This window comes from Hemitrygon akajei, chromosome 2 (assembly GCF_048418815.1).
Source record: "Hemitrygon akajei chromosome 2, sHemAka1.3, whole genome shotgun sequence".
Taxonomy (NCBI): Eukaryota; Metazoa; Chordata; class Chondrichthyes; order Myliobatiformes; family Dasyatidae; genus Hemitrygon; species Hemitrygon akajei.
Window position 1 is genome coordinate 146,524,604 of NC_133125.1, and position 18,490 is coordinate 146,543,093.

The window sequence follows — 18,490 nt, forward strand, 5'->3', positions numbered from 1 at the left end:
GCCGCCATTCTTCGAAGGACATTTTAACAGCCAACAACTCCCAATTGCCTGTATCATAATTGCATTCGGCTGGTGAATGGTTGGAATCTCTGGAGTCAATTCGGAAGGCAATGGATATGTACATCCAAAGATGAAGCTGTATCCCAAAGGAAAGATGACAAAACTGTGTCTCTCAAGAGAAGTCAAGGCCAACATGAAAGACAAAGAGAGGGCATATAATAGAGCAAAAAATAGTGGGAAGTTAAAGGATTGGAAAGTTTTGAAAAACTAACAGAAGACAACTAGAAAGACCTTAAAAGGTAAAGATGGAATACGAAAGTAAGATAGTCAATAATATTAAATAGGATACCAAAAGTTTCTTCAGATACTTAAAGTGTTAAAGAGGGGCAAGAGTGGATATCAAGTCGCTCGAAAATGATGCTGGAGAGGTAGTAATGGGGACGAACTGAATAAGTATTTTGCATCAGTCTTCATGATGGAGAAACTAGTTCCAGGTGCCAGGGGTCATGAGGTGTGTGAAGTTACCATAACTAGAGAGAAGGTTCTTGGGAAGCTGAAAGGTCTGAAGGTAGATAAGTCACCTGGACCAGATGGTGTACACCCCAGGGTCATGAGAGGTGGCTGAAGAGATTGTGGAGGGATTAGTAATGCTCTTTCAAAAAATCACTAGATTCTGGAATGGCTCTGGAAGACGGGAAAATTGCAAATGCCACTACACTCTTCAAGTATGGAGAGAGGCGTAAGAAATTAAACTGTAGGCCAGTTCGTCTGACTTCAATAGTTGGGAAAATGTTGGAATCGATTATTAAGGATATAGTCTTGGGGTTCTTCGAGGAACATGATGAAATAGGTAGAAGTCAGCATAATTTACTCAAGGGAAATTCTTGCCTGACAAATCTGTTGGAACTCATTGACAAAATAACAAGCAGGATAGAGAAAGGAGAATTGGATGATGTTGTGTACTTGGATTTTCAGAAGGCATTTGACAAGGTGCCACACATGAGGCGACTTAACAAGCTGTAAGCCCATGGTATTACAGGAAAGATTCTAGCATGAATAAAACAATAGATGATCGGCAGGAGGCAGAGTGGGAATGAAGGGAGCCTTTACTGGTTGGCTGTCGGTGTTGGTGTTCCACAGGGGTCCGTATTGGAGCCAATTATTTTTACGTTCTATGTCAATGATTTGGATGATGGAATTCTTGGCTTTGTTGCAAAGTTTGCAGATGATATGAAGATAGGTGAAGGGGCAGGTAGTTTTGACGAAGTATAGGGGCTATGGAAGGACTTCGACAGATTAGGGGAGTGGGCAAAGAAATGGCTGACGGAATACACTACCGGGAAGTGTGTGGTCATTCACTTTGGTAAAAGAAATTACAGGGTTGACTATTTTCTAAATGGAATAAATGGATGTACAATAAACACTGAGGTGCAAAGGGACTTGTGCGGGATTCCCTCAAGGTTAGTTTGCAGGTTGAGTCTGTGGTGAGGAAGACGAGTGCGATGTTAGCTTTCATTTCAAGAGAACAAGAATATAAAAGCACGGATGTAATGGTTTGACCCATTTATCTTAGAAAGGATATGCTGAAACTTGTGCGGCATCAGTTCGAGAGGACTGTGCGACAAACCCGTGGCACAATCCGGGATCCCGTCAAATCGCTCCGGAGTAGGCAGATTTCGGGAGCTGTTGGCACTCTCTCCCTGGGGTCGTAGCATACATGATTCCTCAGTTTTTAATATTTTCCTCGAAAACGTGACCATCTCTTACAGCCGCTGCTCGTGCCTACTGACCGTGGCACTCTGCTTTACCAGGTCTGATCGCACGTTGTACATTGCTGACGTCATGTTTCTAGGTTCGGTCGTCACAGCCAACTCAAGTGCAGGGATCACAGAGACGTCAGCAATTCAGAGAAAAAAAAATATTACTGGAAATTAACTGGAGAAAAACTAGCAAGAGCTAAGGTAACCTGTACAGAATTTGGAGGAACTGAAATCGGCCGGCTGTTTGCACACTTTCCATCCATGCTGGGTTGAGAATCGAGCTAGGAATTCGGCCTTGTAAAAAAAAAACAGACAAATGATGAAGAAACAACAAGGCTACCGTTTGATGCAGTATAAGTTGCGGACTGGACCAACAACAGAAGAACTCGGTCTGAGTTTAACCTGACAAGGACCCACAATGAGAGAGCAAAGAGGGGTTGGCATGCACCCTTCTAAAATACACACTGGAACGCGTAGGAATTCAGGCCCAATCAGAAAACATAAATGTCCAGATGAACCAAAACTCCCAAAGCCAACAACTACAGGACATCGAAAATAACGCGCCGATTAAATTATCTCTAATCGAATACAGGTGATAAGTGCAGAGAGATTAAAAATCCCCATAATACCACATGAGACACCTGCCAGATATAGTCCAAAGACAAACAATTAAACTCAAAAGGTAAACAATAAAAGGACAACGTGTACCACCAAGTGACTCTGAGCAGATTGAAAGAGATTGTACAGCATATGAAAACAGGAATGAAGGAATGTATTGTGAGAAGAGAGAATGCCCTGGCAAAATCAAGAACATAATGTAAATGTTCAGATTTAGGAGACAGTATGCGGAAGGTTGCACCATTGGGATATTCTAGAAATTGAAATGGTCCGGGAGAACGTTGAAAGGCAATTACTCTGGAAATTGCAGATACATGCAAGTGCTACAGACTATAGGTATTTGGTAACTTCATTGTCTGGGACATGTCCTCTTCTTCATACTAACATCAGGAGGAAGCACAAAAGTCTGAAGACCCAAACTCATTGATTCAGGAGCAGCTCCAGGCCCTCTGACATCAGATTTCAGAAAGCTCAATGATCCAGTCTCATTATTACTTTCCTTCCCAGAGTTTATTTGTTTTTTAAAGTTACAATAATTTTGTCATTTTTTTTACTCTACTGTTGCCATAAAATAACAAATTTCACATCAGGTAAGTTAGTGATAATAAATTTCATTCTGGTCTGATCTCTGGGATGTGTCTGGCCGAGTAAGGAAATCTCTTTGCTGGATTTGGTTCTGGGGAAAGAGTTTGACCAAGTTTTGCATCTATCAGTCCGGAGCAACCAGTAACCAGCGATTGTAATATCATAAAGGGTTTGAATACAAATGCAAAGGGACAAGAGGCCACTCTGGAATTCAAATTGTCAATTTGACATAAGAATGACCCAGCTGAAGCAAAGAACTCGTCTCTATCTCCCTCTATCAATGCTGCATCAGCGTCCAAATCCATCAGCTGCAGTGGAAAACCACCTCGTCACATCTCCTCATACTTCACTTTTGGCTTCTTGTAGGGACCACTCCCTTCGTGACTCACTGGTCCACTCATCCCACCCCTCTACATGCACCATTGGTGTCTCCATACCCTCTCTACTGCCACCATCTAAGTTAAGTCAAGTCACCTTTCATTGTCATTTCGACCATAACTGCTGGTACAGTACATAGTAAAAACGAGACAACGTTTTTCAAGACCATGGTGTAACATGACACAGTACAAAAACTAGACTGAATTACATGAAAACAACACAGAAAAAAAGAAATTACACTAGACTACAGACCTACCCAGGACTGCATAAAGTGCACAAAACAGTGCAGGCATTACAATAAATAGTAAACAGGACAATAGGGCAGTAAGGTGTCAGTCCAGACTCTGGGTATCGAGGAGTCTGATAGCTTGGGGGAAGAAACCGTTATATAGTCTGGTCGTAAGAGCCCAAATGCTTCGGTGCCTTTTCCCAGACGGCAGGAGGGAGAATAGTTTGTATGAGGGGTGCGTGGGGTTCTTCATAATGCTGTTTCCTTTGCGGATGCAGCGTGTAGTGTCAATGTCCGTGATGGTGGGAAGGGAGACCCCGATGATCTTCACAGCTGACCTCACTATCCGCTGCTGGATCTTGCGATCCGAGATGGTGCAATTTCCGAACCAGGCAGTTATGCAGCTGCCCAGGATGCTCTCAATACAACCCCTGTAGAGTGTGATGAGGTTGGGGGGTGGGAGATGGACTTTCCTCAGCCTTTGGAGAAAGTAGAGACGCTGCTGGGCTTTCTTTGCTATGGAGCGGGTGTTGAGGGACCAGGTGAGACCTGAACACCCACTCCAGGTGACGTTATATTCATCTTCACCACTTCCAAACCCCTACACTGTTTTCAGTACTCCAGCCTGATCTACAGCAGGGAGATCAAGTGGCAGCCATTTAGCAGGCTCGTGTCCATGCCATTTACCTGTCCTTTCACCCTTTACGACCCAATGGTGTGTACATTCTACTTTCAGATTTCAGTTAGCAGTACCCTCTGCGTTTCCCTTCCCATTTCTGGTATTCTCTCTACCCTTGTTCACTCCCCCAGCCCCTTTATTCCATTTGTTACCCCGACCTCCCACCCCACGACCGCACCGTGATCAGAGATGCCCATGCCTCTTCAGTAATAAAATAGGTTTAAATACACCTACTTTTTTTGAGATTTTCCTCCCGTGGCCTACCTTCCCCATCTCCTCTGCCATCTGGATCCATCTGCTCATCACCCCGGCCCCTCTGGTTCTACCTATTACCAGCAGAGCCTGTCTCTGAACTCCATCGGTCCATTCCCTCGGCCCTCACTTGGTTCCACCCATCACCTACCATCCCCTGTCTCGCCCCTCGGTTCACCTCTCTAGAGTGGCTTTCCCCCCTCTACACTCTCAATCCCAGGGCAATGACGATCGCTGTTCTTCCATGGATGCTCCTCGCGCTGAATTTATTAGGCAGCTTATCTTTCTCCTTCACTCACCTGTGGAGACCCATCCACAAAGGAGGGCAAACCGTAGTAGAAGTAGCTTCATCCCTCCTCCCTATGTCACCGGGGTTTGGCCCCCAGGGTCTGCTCCGGGAGCTGTAACAGCAGAACCTTGTCTCTCTCCCCCCCCCCCTACACTTTCGATTTTTTCCCAAACTCCATTCGACCCATCGTCCATACATACAGCTGCTTTCTGATTGGATGGATGCAGCAATTGGTAACTTTATTTCCAAGCGACTCAATCTTCAGTGACCACTCTTGTCCAGAGTCCAATGACGCTGAGCAGAGGCAGATTATGATTGGCATCTCGCGGACCAATCAGCGTGCAGCTCGGACCCCGCGCGCCGTCTGCAGAAGCAAGGGAGCGATGAACTGAGTGCCGTTGGTATCATACCGTGCACTGGCGGAGGACTTGGGAACTCGAAACAGTTCTGATAGCGAGGGAGGAATGATGGTCGGTCTGCTACTGCTGGCCCTCCTATGTGGAGGGGTCTCCGCAGGTGAGTGAGGTGTCAATGGTCAGCGGGACATTCAGCCCCCGGTCAGTGAGTGAGTGGATGGACACAGCCTAATAGTCCCTCGTCAAGATGTGAGGGTCCCACGCCACCCAGCCTGAGCACAATGGGTATCGGTGTGGTGGTGGGTGGTGGGAGCCCCTGCAGAGACTGCACACGAGAGGGAAAGTAAGGAGAGAAGCGCGGGGGGTGGGATGGGTTAACTTCGGCACCTTCACTGACCTGGGATGGAAGTGGACAGAGGTCTGTTTAGCACTGGGGTTTATAGCACGGCACGGTACGGAATTCAGTCCTCTGTACCCATGCTGGAGAACGGCTTCCTCCCGACACGTAAAGGTAAAGGTGTGCAGCGGGTATTTCCGCAGCTTGGCCCAAGAGGACAGAGAGATGTTCAGGCTGGTCTGTGCGAAGCAGGTTAAATGTGTTACGGAAGGGTCAATAGGTGAAGCACCTTGTCATTGTGAAGGCATCGATTCACCAGACGGGTCTATGTACTGGCCAGCGCTGATCACCGTATCAGAGATAGCGTACTTGTCCAATCCCTCCCTCCCACCCACCCACTCACTAGTTTTCTCACTTTCCCAGTTCTGGACCTGAAACATTAACTATGGTTCTGGCTGAGCTGTTCATAATTTCCAGCGTTTTCCGTTTCTGATGTTGGCGAGACAATGCGGGTAAAATGGTGGAACTGACCAGAGGGAGCTGTCCATAGAACCACAACATCCCTTCTATACCTTTCCCATTCAAGCACAGCTGAATCCCATCACCCCTACTGGGTCAGGGGACGCCGACAGCAGATCGCCAGAATCCTCTGTCCTGAGTTAGTCCTTCGGGTTGTCCCCAGGAGCAGCCCAGCAAGTGTCTTCTAATCGAAGATCCTTCTTCTCCCAGGGATGAAACCTTCCGTGTTTCTGTAGCTCTGGGTTTTTACCGAATGATGTTGCAAGCCCAATGCCCATCCCTCCTTTCTTTCTCAGCCGGTCTTGGAGCCAAAATCAAATATGGGCTTCAATTGCCTCGATACGCTCGTGGGTCTGGACCCCACCGCTTCGATTTAGCCTGGACCCGTCCGTTCGGATTCGCCCCTGCGCTAAAATCTCCGTCCAAACATCGGGTTCAATCGCCCCGATCCGCTCTGTGCTGGGACCCCCGCCGCCAAGATTCGGCCTGTAACCAATCTTTCCGATTTGGCCCTGTGCTTGTCTCCTTTCAAACAATCGAGTCCAATCGCCCCAATCCGCTCTCGTGCCCCGACCTCGCCGCCTCAATTCGGCCGGTAACTGACCTTTGTAATTCGAAAGATTGAACTTCGGGTCTTCCCCGCTCTCGGTGACGGGCTCGATGTCTCGCCTTGCCTCGGTTCTGCCACATTGAATTGCCTCCGAGTCCAAAGGGAGGTTACGGGCTATTACTTGCCAGAAATACTGTGATTAACAAAGTATTTGGTTGTTTTCCTTGTTTCGTTGTCCACCAGCCAGAAGTTGCCAAGTCACCACGGCCCTTCTAAACTCACCACTAGCAAAGAATTCCGAACACCAACACTCTCTGTGTAAATACAACAGATTTCCTGTAAATCTGCTGCCTCTCCCCTTAATTCCGACCTCACGTTTTCATACCCCTATGAAAGGGATTTTGATTTTCCATCCTATCTCTGGCTCTTACCTTACATATCAGGCCACCCCTTGGCCTCCAATGGTATACTGAGCAGACATGTTTGCAGTAGGCTGACCACCGTCTTATGCATTTCCATTATAGGGAGATTGAGATCTTCTTTACCTTCTCTGTCAAAGATAATCCAAAAATTATCAAGAACAAAGGGGTAAGAGCAGAGGTCCCTGAAGGATCAGTGTGGCTGTATATATGTGGAGCCAGAGGTCTCAAATAAATACTTCCCATCTCCACTTACTGGGGAGAAGGTCATGCCCAAGCTGGGAATTCAGGAAAGAGTACAGAGACATCCTGAAACATTTCAATATTACAAATGAGATAACAACACACACAAAATGCTGGTGGAACACAGCAGGCCAAGCAGCATCTATAGGGAGAAGCGCTGTCGACATTTCAGGCTGAGACCCTTCGTCAGGACTAACCGAAAGGAAAGATAGTAAGAGATTTGAAAGTAGTGGGGGGAGGGGGAAATGCAAAATGATAGGAGAAAACCGGAGGGGGTGGGATGAAGCTAAGAGCTGGAAAGGTGATTGGTGAAAGTGATACAGAGCTGGAGAAGGGAAAGGATCATGGGACGGGAGGCCTCAGGAGAAAGAAAGGGGGGGAGCACCAAAGGGAGATGGAGAACAGGCAAACAGCTAAATATGTCAGGGATGGGGTAAGAAGGGGAGGAGGGGCATTAACAGAAGTTAGAGAAGTCAATGTTCATGCCATCAGGTTGGAGGCTACCCAGCTGGTATATAAGGTGTTGTTCCTCCAACCTGAGTTTGGATTCATTCTGACAATAGAGGAGGCCATGGATAGACATATCAGAATGGGAATAAGAACTGGCAGGAGCGGACTGCCAAGGTGAGACAGAAACTGGGGCTGTGGGGAGGGCGTTCCCTATCGATAGCGGGCAAGAACCTGGTCATCAGGTGTGAGGTGCTCTCAGGGCTGCTGTACTTGGTGCAGGTGTGGCCAGTCCCCCGCTCCTTCAGCTCGGAAATCACCTGAGCCGTCTTCAGATTCGTCTGGGGATCCAAGATGGAGTGGGTCAGACGGACCACCATGCACAAGTCCCTGGACAACGGGGGTGAAAATGTCCCCAATGTCACCCTTACCCTGATGGCCAGCTTTGTGTGTGGCTGCATCAGGTTGTGTGTGGATCCCAGGTACGTGGGCACCAAGTACCACTACGTGCCCAGGTTCTACCTGTCGCCCTGGCTACGAAGGATGGGTCTGGCCCCTTTCCCGCGCAACACCCCTGTCAGCTGGTCGTTGCCGCTATACCTGTCCTTCGTAGAGAAGTTCTTTCAGTTCAACGCCTTTGACCACAGGGCCATCAGGCAGTGGTCAGCACGTAAGGTCCTGCGGGCACTGCAGGAGAAGGACGAGATGTGACACAGTCCCTGAGCAGACTGTCCAGTTCATCTGGCAAAATGCCTCATCGCCAGACCTCACCAACAGGCACCAAGACCTCGCCTGGCTAGCGGTGAGAGGGGCCCTCCCAGTCAGATCCTTCCTGTACGCCCGGAACGTCGTCCCCACACCCCTCTGCCCACGGGAGGACTGCAGCAAGGAGGAGTCAGGGACCCACCTCTTTGCACACTGTGGATTCGTGGAGAAGGTGTGGAGGAGGATGGAAGGGGCAGTGTCGAGGTTCATCCCCAGCAGCTGCATAACAGAGGATTCTCTGATCTACGGGCTGTTCCCGGGGACGCACACCGAGACCAACATCCGGTGCTGCTGGCAGATCATCAACTCGGTCAAAGACGCTCTTTGGTCGGCCCGAAACTTGATGGCCTACCAGCACATGGTGGGGGAATGCTGCCGACTGGCACATTCTCGGCTGCAGGAGTACGTGCTGAGGGACGCACTCAAACTCGGTGCAGCCACCGCAAGGGCCCAGTGAGGAAGGACCACAGTCTAGGGTTCTTCTCCCATGGGAGTTGAGGGGTGAGGGGTTGGGGGTATACCCCCTGAATGTAAATATGAAAGAATAAAGTGTCACGTGGGTGGCAAAACATTAGAATTTTGAAAATGTAAAGGTGGTAATGGTACCAACTGTAAAGAATTGAAAGTCTTTGAATGGTTATTGTATATAATTTTATTTTGGAATAAAGTATATTTTGTTTAATGAAAAAAATCAGAATGGGAATGGGACGTGGAATTAAAATGTGTGGCCACTGGGAGATCTTACCCAAGATCCACAAATCTGCCTGCCCAGGTAGACCTATTGTCTCAGCTTGCTCCTGCCCCACTGAACTCATTTCTGCATACCTTAACACTGTCTTATCACCCCTTGTTTTCCCACCTATGTTTGTGACACTTCTCATGCTTTGAATTTTTTCAATGATTTTAAGTTCCCTGGCCCCCTCCATCTTATTTTCACCTTGGACGTCCAGTCCCTATATACCTCCATCCCCCACCAAGATGGTCTCGAAGCTCTTCGCTTGTTTTTGGATTCCAGACCTAACCAAATCCCCTCTACCACCACTCTCCTCTGTCTAGCAGAATTAGTTCTTACTCTCAATAATTTCTCCTTTGTCTCCTCCCACTTCCTTCAAACCAAGGGTGTAGCCATGGGCACCCGCATGGGTCCCAGTTATGCCTGTCCTTTTGTTGGCTTCGTGGAACAGTCCATGTTCCAAGTCTATACCGGTATCCATCCTCCTCTTTTCCTTCGCTACATCGACGACTGCATTGGCGCTGCCTCTTGCATGCATGCTGAGCTCGACGACTTCATTAACTTTGCCTCCAACTTTCACCCTGCCCTCAAATTTACCTGGTCCATTTCTGACACCTCCCTCCCCTTTCTTGATCTTTCTGTCTCCATCTCTGGAGATGGCCTATCTACTGATATCTACTATAAGCCTACAGATTCTCACAGCTACCTGGACTATTCCTCTTCCCACCCTGTCTCTTGCAAAAATGCTATCCCCTTCTCACAATTCCTCCGTCTCCGCCGCATCTGCTCTCAGGATGAGGCTTTTCATTCCAGGACGAAGGAGATGTCTTCCTTTTTTAAACAAACGGGCTTCCCTTCTTCCACCATCAACTCTGCTCTCAAATGCATCTCTTCCATTTCCCGCACATCTGCCCTCACCCCATCCAACCGCCACCCCACTCGGGATAGGGTTCCCCTTGTCCTTACCTACCACCCCACCAGCCTCCAGGTCCAACGTATAATTCTCCGTAACTTCCGCCACCTCCAACGGGATCCCACTACCAAACACGTTTTTTCCTCCCCTCACCTTTCTGCTTTTTGCAGGGATTGCTCCCTACGCGACTCCCTTGTCCACTCGTTCCCCCCCCCCCCCCCATCCCTTCCCACCGATCTCCCTCCTGGCACTTATCCTTGTAAACGGAACAAGTGCTACACCTGCCCTTACACTTCCTCCCTCACCACCATTCAGGGCCCCAGACAGTCCTTCCAGGTGAGGCGACACTTCACCTGTGAGTCGGCTGGTGTGGTATACTGCATCCGGTGCTCCTGGTGTGGCCTTTTATATATTGGTGAGACCTGACGCAGACTGGGAGACCATTTCGCTGAACACCTACGCTCGGTCCGCCAGAAAAAGCAGGATCTCCCAGTGGCCACACATTTTAATTCCACGCCCCATTCCCATTCTGATATGTCTATCCATGGCCTCCTCTATTGTCAAAATGAATCCAAACTCAGGTTGGAGGAACAACACCTTATATACTGGCTGGGTAGCCTCCAACCTGATAGCATGAACATCGACTTCTCTAACTTCCGTTAATGCCCCTCCTCCCCTTCTTACCCCATCCCTGACATATTTAGCTGTTTGCCTGTTCTCCATCTCCCTTTGGTGCTCCCCCCCCCTTTCTTTCTCCTGAGGCCTCCCGTCCCATGATCCTTTCCCTTCTCCAGCTCTGTATCACTTTCACCAATCACTTTTCCAGCTCTTAGCTTCATCCCACCCCCTCCGATCTTCTCCTATCATTTCACATTTCCCCCTCCCCCCACTACTTTCAAATCTCTTACTATCTTTCCTTTCGGTTAGTCCTGACGAGGGGTCTTGGCCCGAAACGTCGACAGTGCTTCTCCTTATAGATGCTGCCTGGCCTGCTGTGTTCCATGAGCATTTTGTGTGTGTTGTTGTTTGAATTTCCAGCATCTGCAGATTTCCTCGTGTTTACAAATAAGATGTTGGTGTTCTTGAGGTGCATAAAATGGATAAATCCATGAGTCTGAATGAGAGTATCCAAGGATATTCTGGGAATGAAAGCAGAAATTGGTAAGGCCCTGGGAGATTAGTTGCTTCAGTAGACAAGGGTACGGTACCAGAAGACTGGAAGATACCTGATGTTGTCCTTTTATGTAAGAAAGATTGCACGGGCAAGCTAGGGAACTACAAGCTGTTGAGCCTAATGTTAGTGCTGGAAAATTTACCAGATGGGATTCCGAGAAACTGGATCTACCTGTATTTGGAAAGGCAGGGGCTGAGAAACTGTTTCTCACAAATGTGATTGAAGTATTTGGAGAGGTGACCAAGAGGATTGACAAGGGATGGACAGTATATGTTGCCAAACGTGGACTCCAGAAAGGGTTTTAACAAGGTCCTATACAGTAGGCAGGTCCAGAAAATAAGAACACCTGGGATCCAGGTAAGCTAGCTCAGTGGTAGGAATTAGAGTGCTGTCCTTTTGTTTAGTTTTTGTCAGTAGCTTCCCTACTACTGGCACTAGGCTCACTGCCCTAGGCTCACCAGGACATTCCCTTTTACCTGAAAAGAATGATTATTCAAGATCACAGTTCACAAAGATCATTATCTAGGCCCAATCAATCTTATCTCTTGCCTCTCTCAATAACCTGGGTGTATCCCAACACGCCCTATGGACTCATCTACGTTCATGTGCTTCAGAGACCTTACACAACCTCTTTCTTTAGAAGCCCAGCTTCTTAGCATGTTGCACACTGATCTACTGGTGTTGGGTGCTGTGGTTGTGTAGTGGTTAGTGTGATATTATCACAGCTCAGGGCATCAGATTTTGGGTTTCAGTTCTAATGTCCTCCTCAAGGAGTTTGTACTCCCTCCCTGGAGCATGCATGGGTTTTCTCCAGGTGCTCCAGTTTCATGCTACAGTCCAAAGATGTACCAGTTAGTTGATTAATTGGTCATTTTCAATTGATCCGTGATTAGGACTAGGCTAAAATTTAAATGGGGGTTGCTGGCGGTTTGGCTTGAAAGGCTGGAAGGGATTGTCCTCTAAATAAATAAATAAATAAACAAATAAATAAATAAATAAACATTGAAAAAGATAACCAAACGGACAGCCTGTGCAGAAGATCGTCAAAAATTACAGAAGGATCTTGACCGGTAGTGAAAATGGTTCATGCACTGACAAATTAATTTAGATAAGTATGAGGTTCTGCAATTTAGGAAGTCAAATCCCGGCACGACTTTCAAAGTGAACAGTTGGGAGTGTTGTAGAAGAGGTACCAAGGTCTTCAGCTATATAGTTCTCTGAAAGTGGCATCACAGGTAGATAGGTGGCAAAGAAGGGTTTTGGCAAGTTCACCTTCATCAGCCAAGCCTCTGAGTATGCAATCTGATTTATTATTTGCAGGACATTAGTGCAGATTCATTTGGAGTATTGTGATCTGTTCTGGTCAATCTGCTTCAGGAAAGAAGCCATTAAGTTATAATGCAGCAGAAGTGAGTTATGAGCATGTTCCTTGTGCTGGAAGGACTGCTATGGAGAGTGGTCGAGTGGCTTGGGAGTTTTGTCATTGGAGATTAAGAGAATGAGGGGTGATCTTGTCAAAGTGTGTAACAAACAGGATCGAGAATTGGATGCTGTGTACATGGACTTTCAGAAGACCATTGACAAGGTGCCTCACATGAGGCTGTTTAACAAGAGACCATGGTATTACAGGAAAGATATCGCATGGATCGTGCATTGGCTGATTGGCAGGAAGTGAGAAGTGGGAATAATAGAAGCATTTTCTGTTTGGCTGCTGGTGACTAGAGCTGTCTGCAGGAGCCAGTGTTGGGACCACTTCTCTTTACCTTGTATGTCAATGATTTGTATGATTGAATTGATGGCTTTATGGCGAAGTTTGAGGATGACACAAAGATGGGTGGAGGGACAGGTAGTGGTGAGGAAGCAAGGAGTCTGCAGAAGCACTTAGACCAATTAGGAGAAGGGGCAAAGAAGTAGCAGATGGAATGCAGTGTCGGGAAGTGTATGGTCATGGATTTTTGTACAAAGAATAAACGCATAGAATATTTTCTAAATGGAGAGAAAGTTCACAAATCTGAGGTGCAAAAGGATTTGGGAGTTCTCGGGTAGGATTTCATGGAAGGGCAATGCCATGTTAATATTAATTTCGAGAGTACTGGAATATAAAAGCAAGGAAGTAAAGTTGAGGCTTTCTAAAGCACTGGTGAGGTCTCACTTGGAGTTTTGTGAGCAGTTCTGGGCCCCTAATTTAAGACAGGATGTGCTGACATTGAAAAGGATTCAGAGGAGGTTCACGAGAATGATTCATGGAACAAAAGGGTTTTTGTATAAGGAGCGGCCAATGGCTCTGGGCCTGAACTCGCCAGAATTTAGAAGAATGAGGAAGGATCTCATTGAAACCTTGCATGTTAAAATGGCGGAGCCTGCTCAATGGGCTGAATGGCTCATTTTGCTACTATGCCTTCTGTTCTTATGGTAACATCTTGAGGGGGAATGCTCATAATCTTTTTCCTAGTGTTGGGTAATCAAGATTTGTGAGAAAAGGTTTAAGGTGAAGGGAAGATAAGTTAACAAAGGGCAGCCTCTGCGCCCAGTAGGTGGCTTATCTTTGCCAGAGATGGTTCCAGATAAAGTGGTTGAGGCAGGTACATTAAAGTACACACACAAAATACTGGAAGAATTCTGCAGGCCAGGCAGCCTCTACGGAAAAGCGTACAGCTGACGTGTCAGGCCGAAACCCTTCTGCAGGACTGGAGGAAAAAAAGCTCAGGAGCAGATTTAAAAGGTGGGGGGGGGGGGGGGCGGAGAGAGAAGCACCAGCTGATAGGTGAGACCTGGAGGGTGGGGGGGGGGGAATGAATGAAGTAAAGAACTGAGAAGTTGATCGGTGAAAGAGACAAAAGGACGTGGAAGAAAGGAAAAGGGTGAAGGACACCAGAGGGAGGCGATGGGTGGGCATGGAGATGAGGTGAGAGAGGGAAATGGAGAGGAGGGTTGGGGGCATTACCGGAAGTTTGAAAAATCAATGTTCATGCCAACAGGTTGGCGGCTACCCAAACAGAATATAAGGTGTAGTTCCTCCAAACTAAGTGTGGCCTCATCACAACAATGGAGGAGGGTATGGATGGACGTATCGGAATGCGAATGGGAAGTGGAATTAAAATGGGTGGCCACTAGGAGATCCCACTTGCTCTAGCAGATGGAGCATAGAAGCTCGGCAAAGAAGTCTCCCGATCTATGTTGTGTCTCACCGAAATACAGGAGGCCACACCAGTAGCACCGGACACAGTATATGATCCCAACAGACTCACAGGTGAAGTGTCGCCTCACCTGGAAGTACTGAATAGGGCTCTGGATAGTAGTGAGGGAGGAGGTGTAGTACTTGTTCAGCTTGTAAGGATAAGTGGTAGGAGGGAGATCAGTGGGAAGGGATGAATGGACAAGGAAATTGTGTAGGAAGAGATCTCTGCCGAGAGCAGGAAGTGAGGTGGGGGGGGGGAGGGAAAGATGTGTTTGGTGGTGCAATCCCGTTGGAGGTGGTGGAAGGGTGGAAGTTTCGGAGAATTATGTGCTGGACGCGGAGACTGGTGGGATGGTAGGTGAGGATGACAGGACAACTGGTAGGGTGGCGGGAGGAGGGAGGTTGGAGTAAGAGTAGACGTGCACGAAATGGAAGAGATACGGTTGAGGGCAACATTGATGGTGGAGGAATGGAAACCCCTTTCTTTGAAAAAGGAATACATCTTCTTCGTTCTAGAATGAAAAGCATCATCCTGAGAGCAGATGCTGCAGAGATGGGTAAATTGAGAATAGGGGATGGCATTTTTATAAGTACAGTAGTAGCATGGGACGAGGTGAAGGCTAGGTGGCTGTGAGAGTCCATGGATTTGTGATAGATATCAGTTGATAAGCTGTCTCCAGATATAGAGACAGCGAGATCGAGAAAAGGAAGAGAGGTGCTGGAAATGGACCAGGTGAATTTAAGGGCAAGGTGGAAGTTGGAAGCAAAGCGGATGAAGTTGGCAAAGCCCGCATGGCGGCAGGAAGCGGCACCAAAGCAGTCATCGATGTAGCATAGGAAAGATGGGGGACGGCCACCAGTGTAGGCTGGGAACGCGGACTGTTCCCTGCGGCCGACACCCAGTGTAGGCTGGGAACGCGGACTGTTCCCTGCGGCCGACACCCAGTGTAGGCCGGGAACACGGACTGTCCCCTGCGGCCGACACCCAGTGTAGGCTGGGAACACGGACTGTCCCCTGCGGCCGACACCCAGGGTCGGCCTGGGAACACGGACTGTCCCCTGCGGCCGACACCCAGTGTAGGCCGGGAACACGGACTGTCCCCTGCGGCCGACACCCAGGGTCGGCCTGGGAACGCGGACTGTTCCCTGCGGCCGACACCCAGTGTAGGCCGGGAACACGGACTGTCCCCTGCGGCCGACACCCAGTGTAGGCTGGGAACACGGACTGTCCCCTGCGGCCGACACCCAGGGTCGGCCTGGGAACACGGACTGTCCCCTGCGGCCGACACCCAGTGTAGGCCGGGAACACGGACTGTCCCCTGCGGCCGACACCCAGGGTTGGCCTGGGAACGCGGACTGTTCCCTGCGGCCGACACCCAGTGTCGGCTGGGAACGCGGACTGTTCCCTGCGGCCGACACCCAGTGTCGGCCTGGGAATGCGGACTGTTCCCTGCGGCCGACACCCAGGGTCGGCCTGGGAACGCGGACTGTTCCCTGCGGTTGCCACTCAGTGTAGGCTGGGAACACAGACTGTTCCCTGTCGCTGACAAAAAGGCAGGCATAGCTGGGACCCATGCAAGTGCCCATGGCTACCCCTTTTGTTTGAAGGAAGTGGGAGGAGCCAAAGGAGAAATTACTTAGAGTGAGGTCAAGTTCCGCTAAGTAGAGGAGAGTGGTGGTGGACAGATCTAGTGTCCAGAAAAAATGGAGAGATTTGAGGCTTTCCTGGTGGGGGATGGAGGTGTATAGGGACTGGACATCCATAGTAAAAATAAGATGATGGCGGCAGAGAAATTGAAATCCTTGAAAAGATCAAGGGAGTGTGAGGTGTTACTGATGTAGGTGGGAAGAGACTGAACTGGGGGTATAAAACAGAGTCAAGGTATGCAGGTATGAGTTCAGTGGGGCAGGAACAAGCTGAAAAAATGGGTCTACCTGGACAAGCGGGATTGTGGCTCTTGGGTAAGGGATAGAAACGGGAGGTGTGGGGTGCAGGAACTATGAAGCTGGTGGTGGTGGATGGGAGATCCCCAATAAGGTTGGTGTTGGTCTGGGAGACAATGGCCTGGTGTTCCTTAGTGGGGTTCTGCTCCAGGGGTAAGTAAGAGGAGCTGCCTAAGAGTCGGCACTGAACTCAGCAAGGTAGAGGTCAGTACGCCATACTACTACAGCGCCTCCCTTATCTGTGGGTTTGATGGTGAGGTTAAGATTAGTGCGAAGGGAGTGGAGAGCCGAGCGTTCGGAGTGAATTAGGTTGGAATAGGAGAGAGGAGTGTTAAAGTTGAGAGAGTTAATATCGTGTCGACAGTTGGCAATGAAAAGGTCCGGAGCAGGCTGAAGACCAGGGTGGGGTGTCCAGGAAAAGGGGAATGGTTGAAGATGGGAGAAGGGGTCATCGATGCAGGGTGGAGATTCCTTGCCAAAGAAGTATGCTCGGAGATGGGGACAGCGGAAGAAGAGCTCAGCATCGTGGCGGGTGAAGAACTCACTGAGTTGTGGGCACAGGGGGACAAAGCTGAGGACCGAACGTTCTGCCTCAGAGAAGGGAAGGTTGGAGGGAATGGTAAAGACCCAGCATGGATGGGAGCTGGGATCGGAGGTGACTGGGGGTTTGATAGTGGCTGAGGGGAAAGGAGGTTTGAGGTATTCAGGATGGTGGAGTGAGAAGGAGTCTCCGAAAGCCCAAGAGCTGGAGGTGGGATCTGAGAGAAACGTGATTGTGGAGTGGCGGTGGGGGAAGGGGGGATAGGTTTCCAGGAGCAGCTCGTGAAGACCCAGGAGGTCAAAGCCAGAGTTGGAGTTGCAAGTTGCACAATAGACACTTTGGTGATGTCCAAGGTCATTGGAACCCGCATTGATGGCAGTGGAGTCCGGGTTTTGAATCTGCTCTGGATAGTTAGAGCCGTTGAGGTCAGCAGCAGAGATCGCAGTCTGGAGACGTCTGGGCCTGCTGGCATAGGAGTCAATAGGTTTGGTGGTCTGCAGACGGGCGACCTTCCGATCCTCGCAGGACGTGAGGAAGTCGAAGAACCGGTGATTGAAAATCCCATTGAGCATCCTTGCAAGCAGAACAAGTGCTACCCCTGCCCCTACACCTCCTCCCTCACTACCATCCAGGGCCCTAAACAGTCCTTGCAGATGAGGCAACACTCCACCTGTGAGTCTGTTGGGATCATATACAGTGTCATGTGCTTTCGGTGTGGCCTCCTGTATATCAATGAGACCCGACGTAGATTGGGAGACCGCTTCGCCAAGCATCTACGCTCCATCCGCCAGAACAAGCAGGATCTCCCAGTGGCCATCCATTTTAATTCCACTGTCGTGACGAGTCCATATTCAGGTTGGAGGAACAGGATGGTTAGCCTCCAACCTGATGGCATGAACATCGATTTCTCAAACATCTGGTAATGCCCCCCCAACCCCCCCCCCATCCTGACCATCTCCCATCCCCTTCTCTTACCTCATCTCCATGCTCACCCATTGCCTCCGTCTGGTGATCCTTCACTCTTTTTATTTCTTCCATGTCCTTCTGTCTCTTTCACCAACCATCTTCCCAGGTCTTTACTTCCTCCCTCCCACCCAGGTGTCACCTTGTGTTTTGCTCTCCCCCCTCCCCACCCTTGAAATCTACTCCTCAGCTTTTTTTCGCCAGTCCTGCCGAAGGGTCCACAGCACTTTATCAATAGATGCTACCTGGCCCGCTGAATTCCTCCAGCACCTTGTGTGTGTTGCTCGGATTTCCAGCATCTGCAGGCCTTCTCTTGTTTGTAATTTAACACCATTTAAAAGGTACTTGGATAGGAAAAGTACAAAGATCCATCTCGGCAGTTGTTTGTGCTTCTCTTTGGGAAATCGGTATCCAACATGGTGTGCTTGCTGAGAGGGCATTGATCTCTGAGTGTTCCAGGTACCACATGCTTGTCCTTACCGCCCTGCCTGGGGGTTACACACCTCCTCTTTCTGGACCTGCAGTGTTAACAGATCACTAAGTGGACCTTCGACCAGATTCTCTGCATCCAAGGTGACCCATAGTGAGTCCAGCAACTCTGTGTGGTCAGCGATGAGC

General features: G+C 49.0%; 1 protein-coding gene across 8 annotated transcripts in view; it reads left to right on the top strand.

Moving 5' to 3' along the window:
- The first annotated feature begins 5,151 nt into the window (after positions 1-5,151).
- Positions 5,152-18,490, top strand: part of LOC140716556 (uncharacterized) — a 42,097-nt gene continuing 28,758 nt past the window's right edge. For 7 of the 8 annotated variants that reach the window (XM_073029384.1, XM_073029416.1, XM_073029425.1 and 4 more), the window contains exon 1: positions 5,152-5,306. In XM_073029384.1, coding sequence (XP_072885485.1) covers positions 5,255-5,306 — 52 coding nt within the window. In that variant the 5' untranslated portion in view covers positions 5,152-5,254. The remainder of the gene's footprint in view (positions 5,307-18,490) is intronic. The other variant, XM_073029433.1, reaches the window with a different exon arrangement.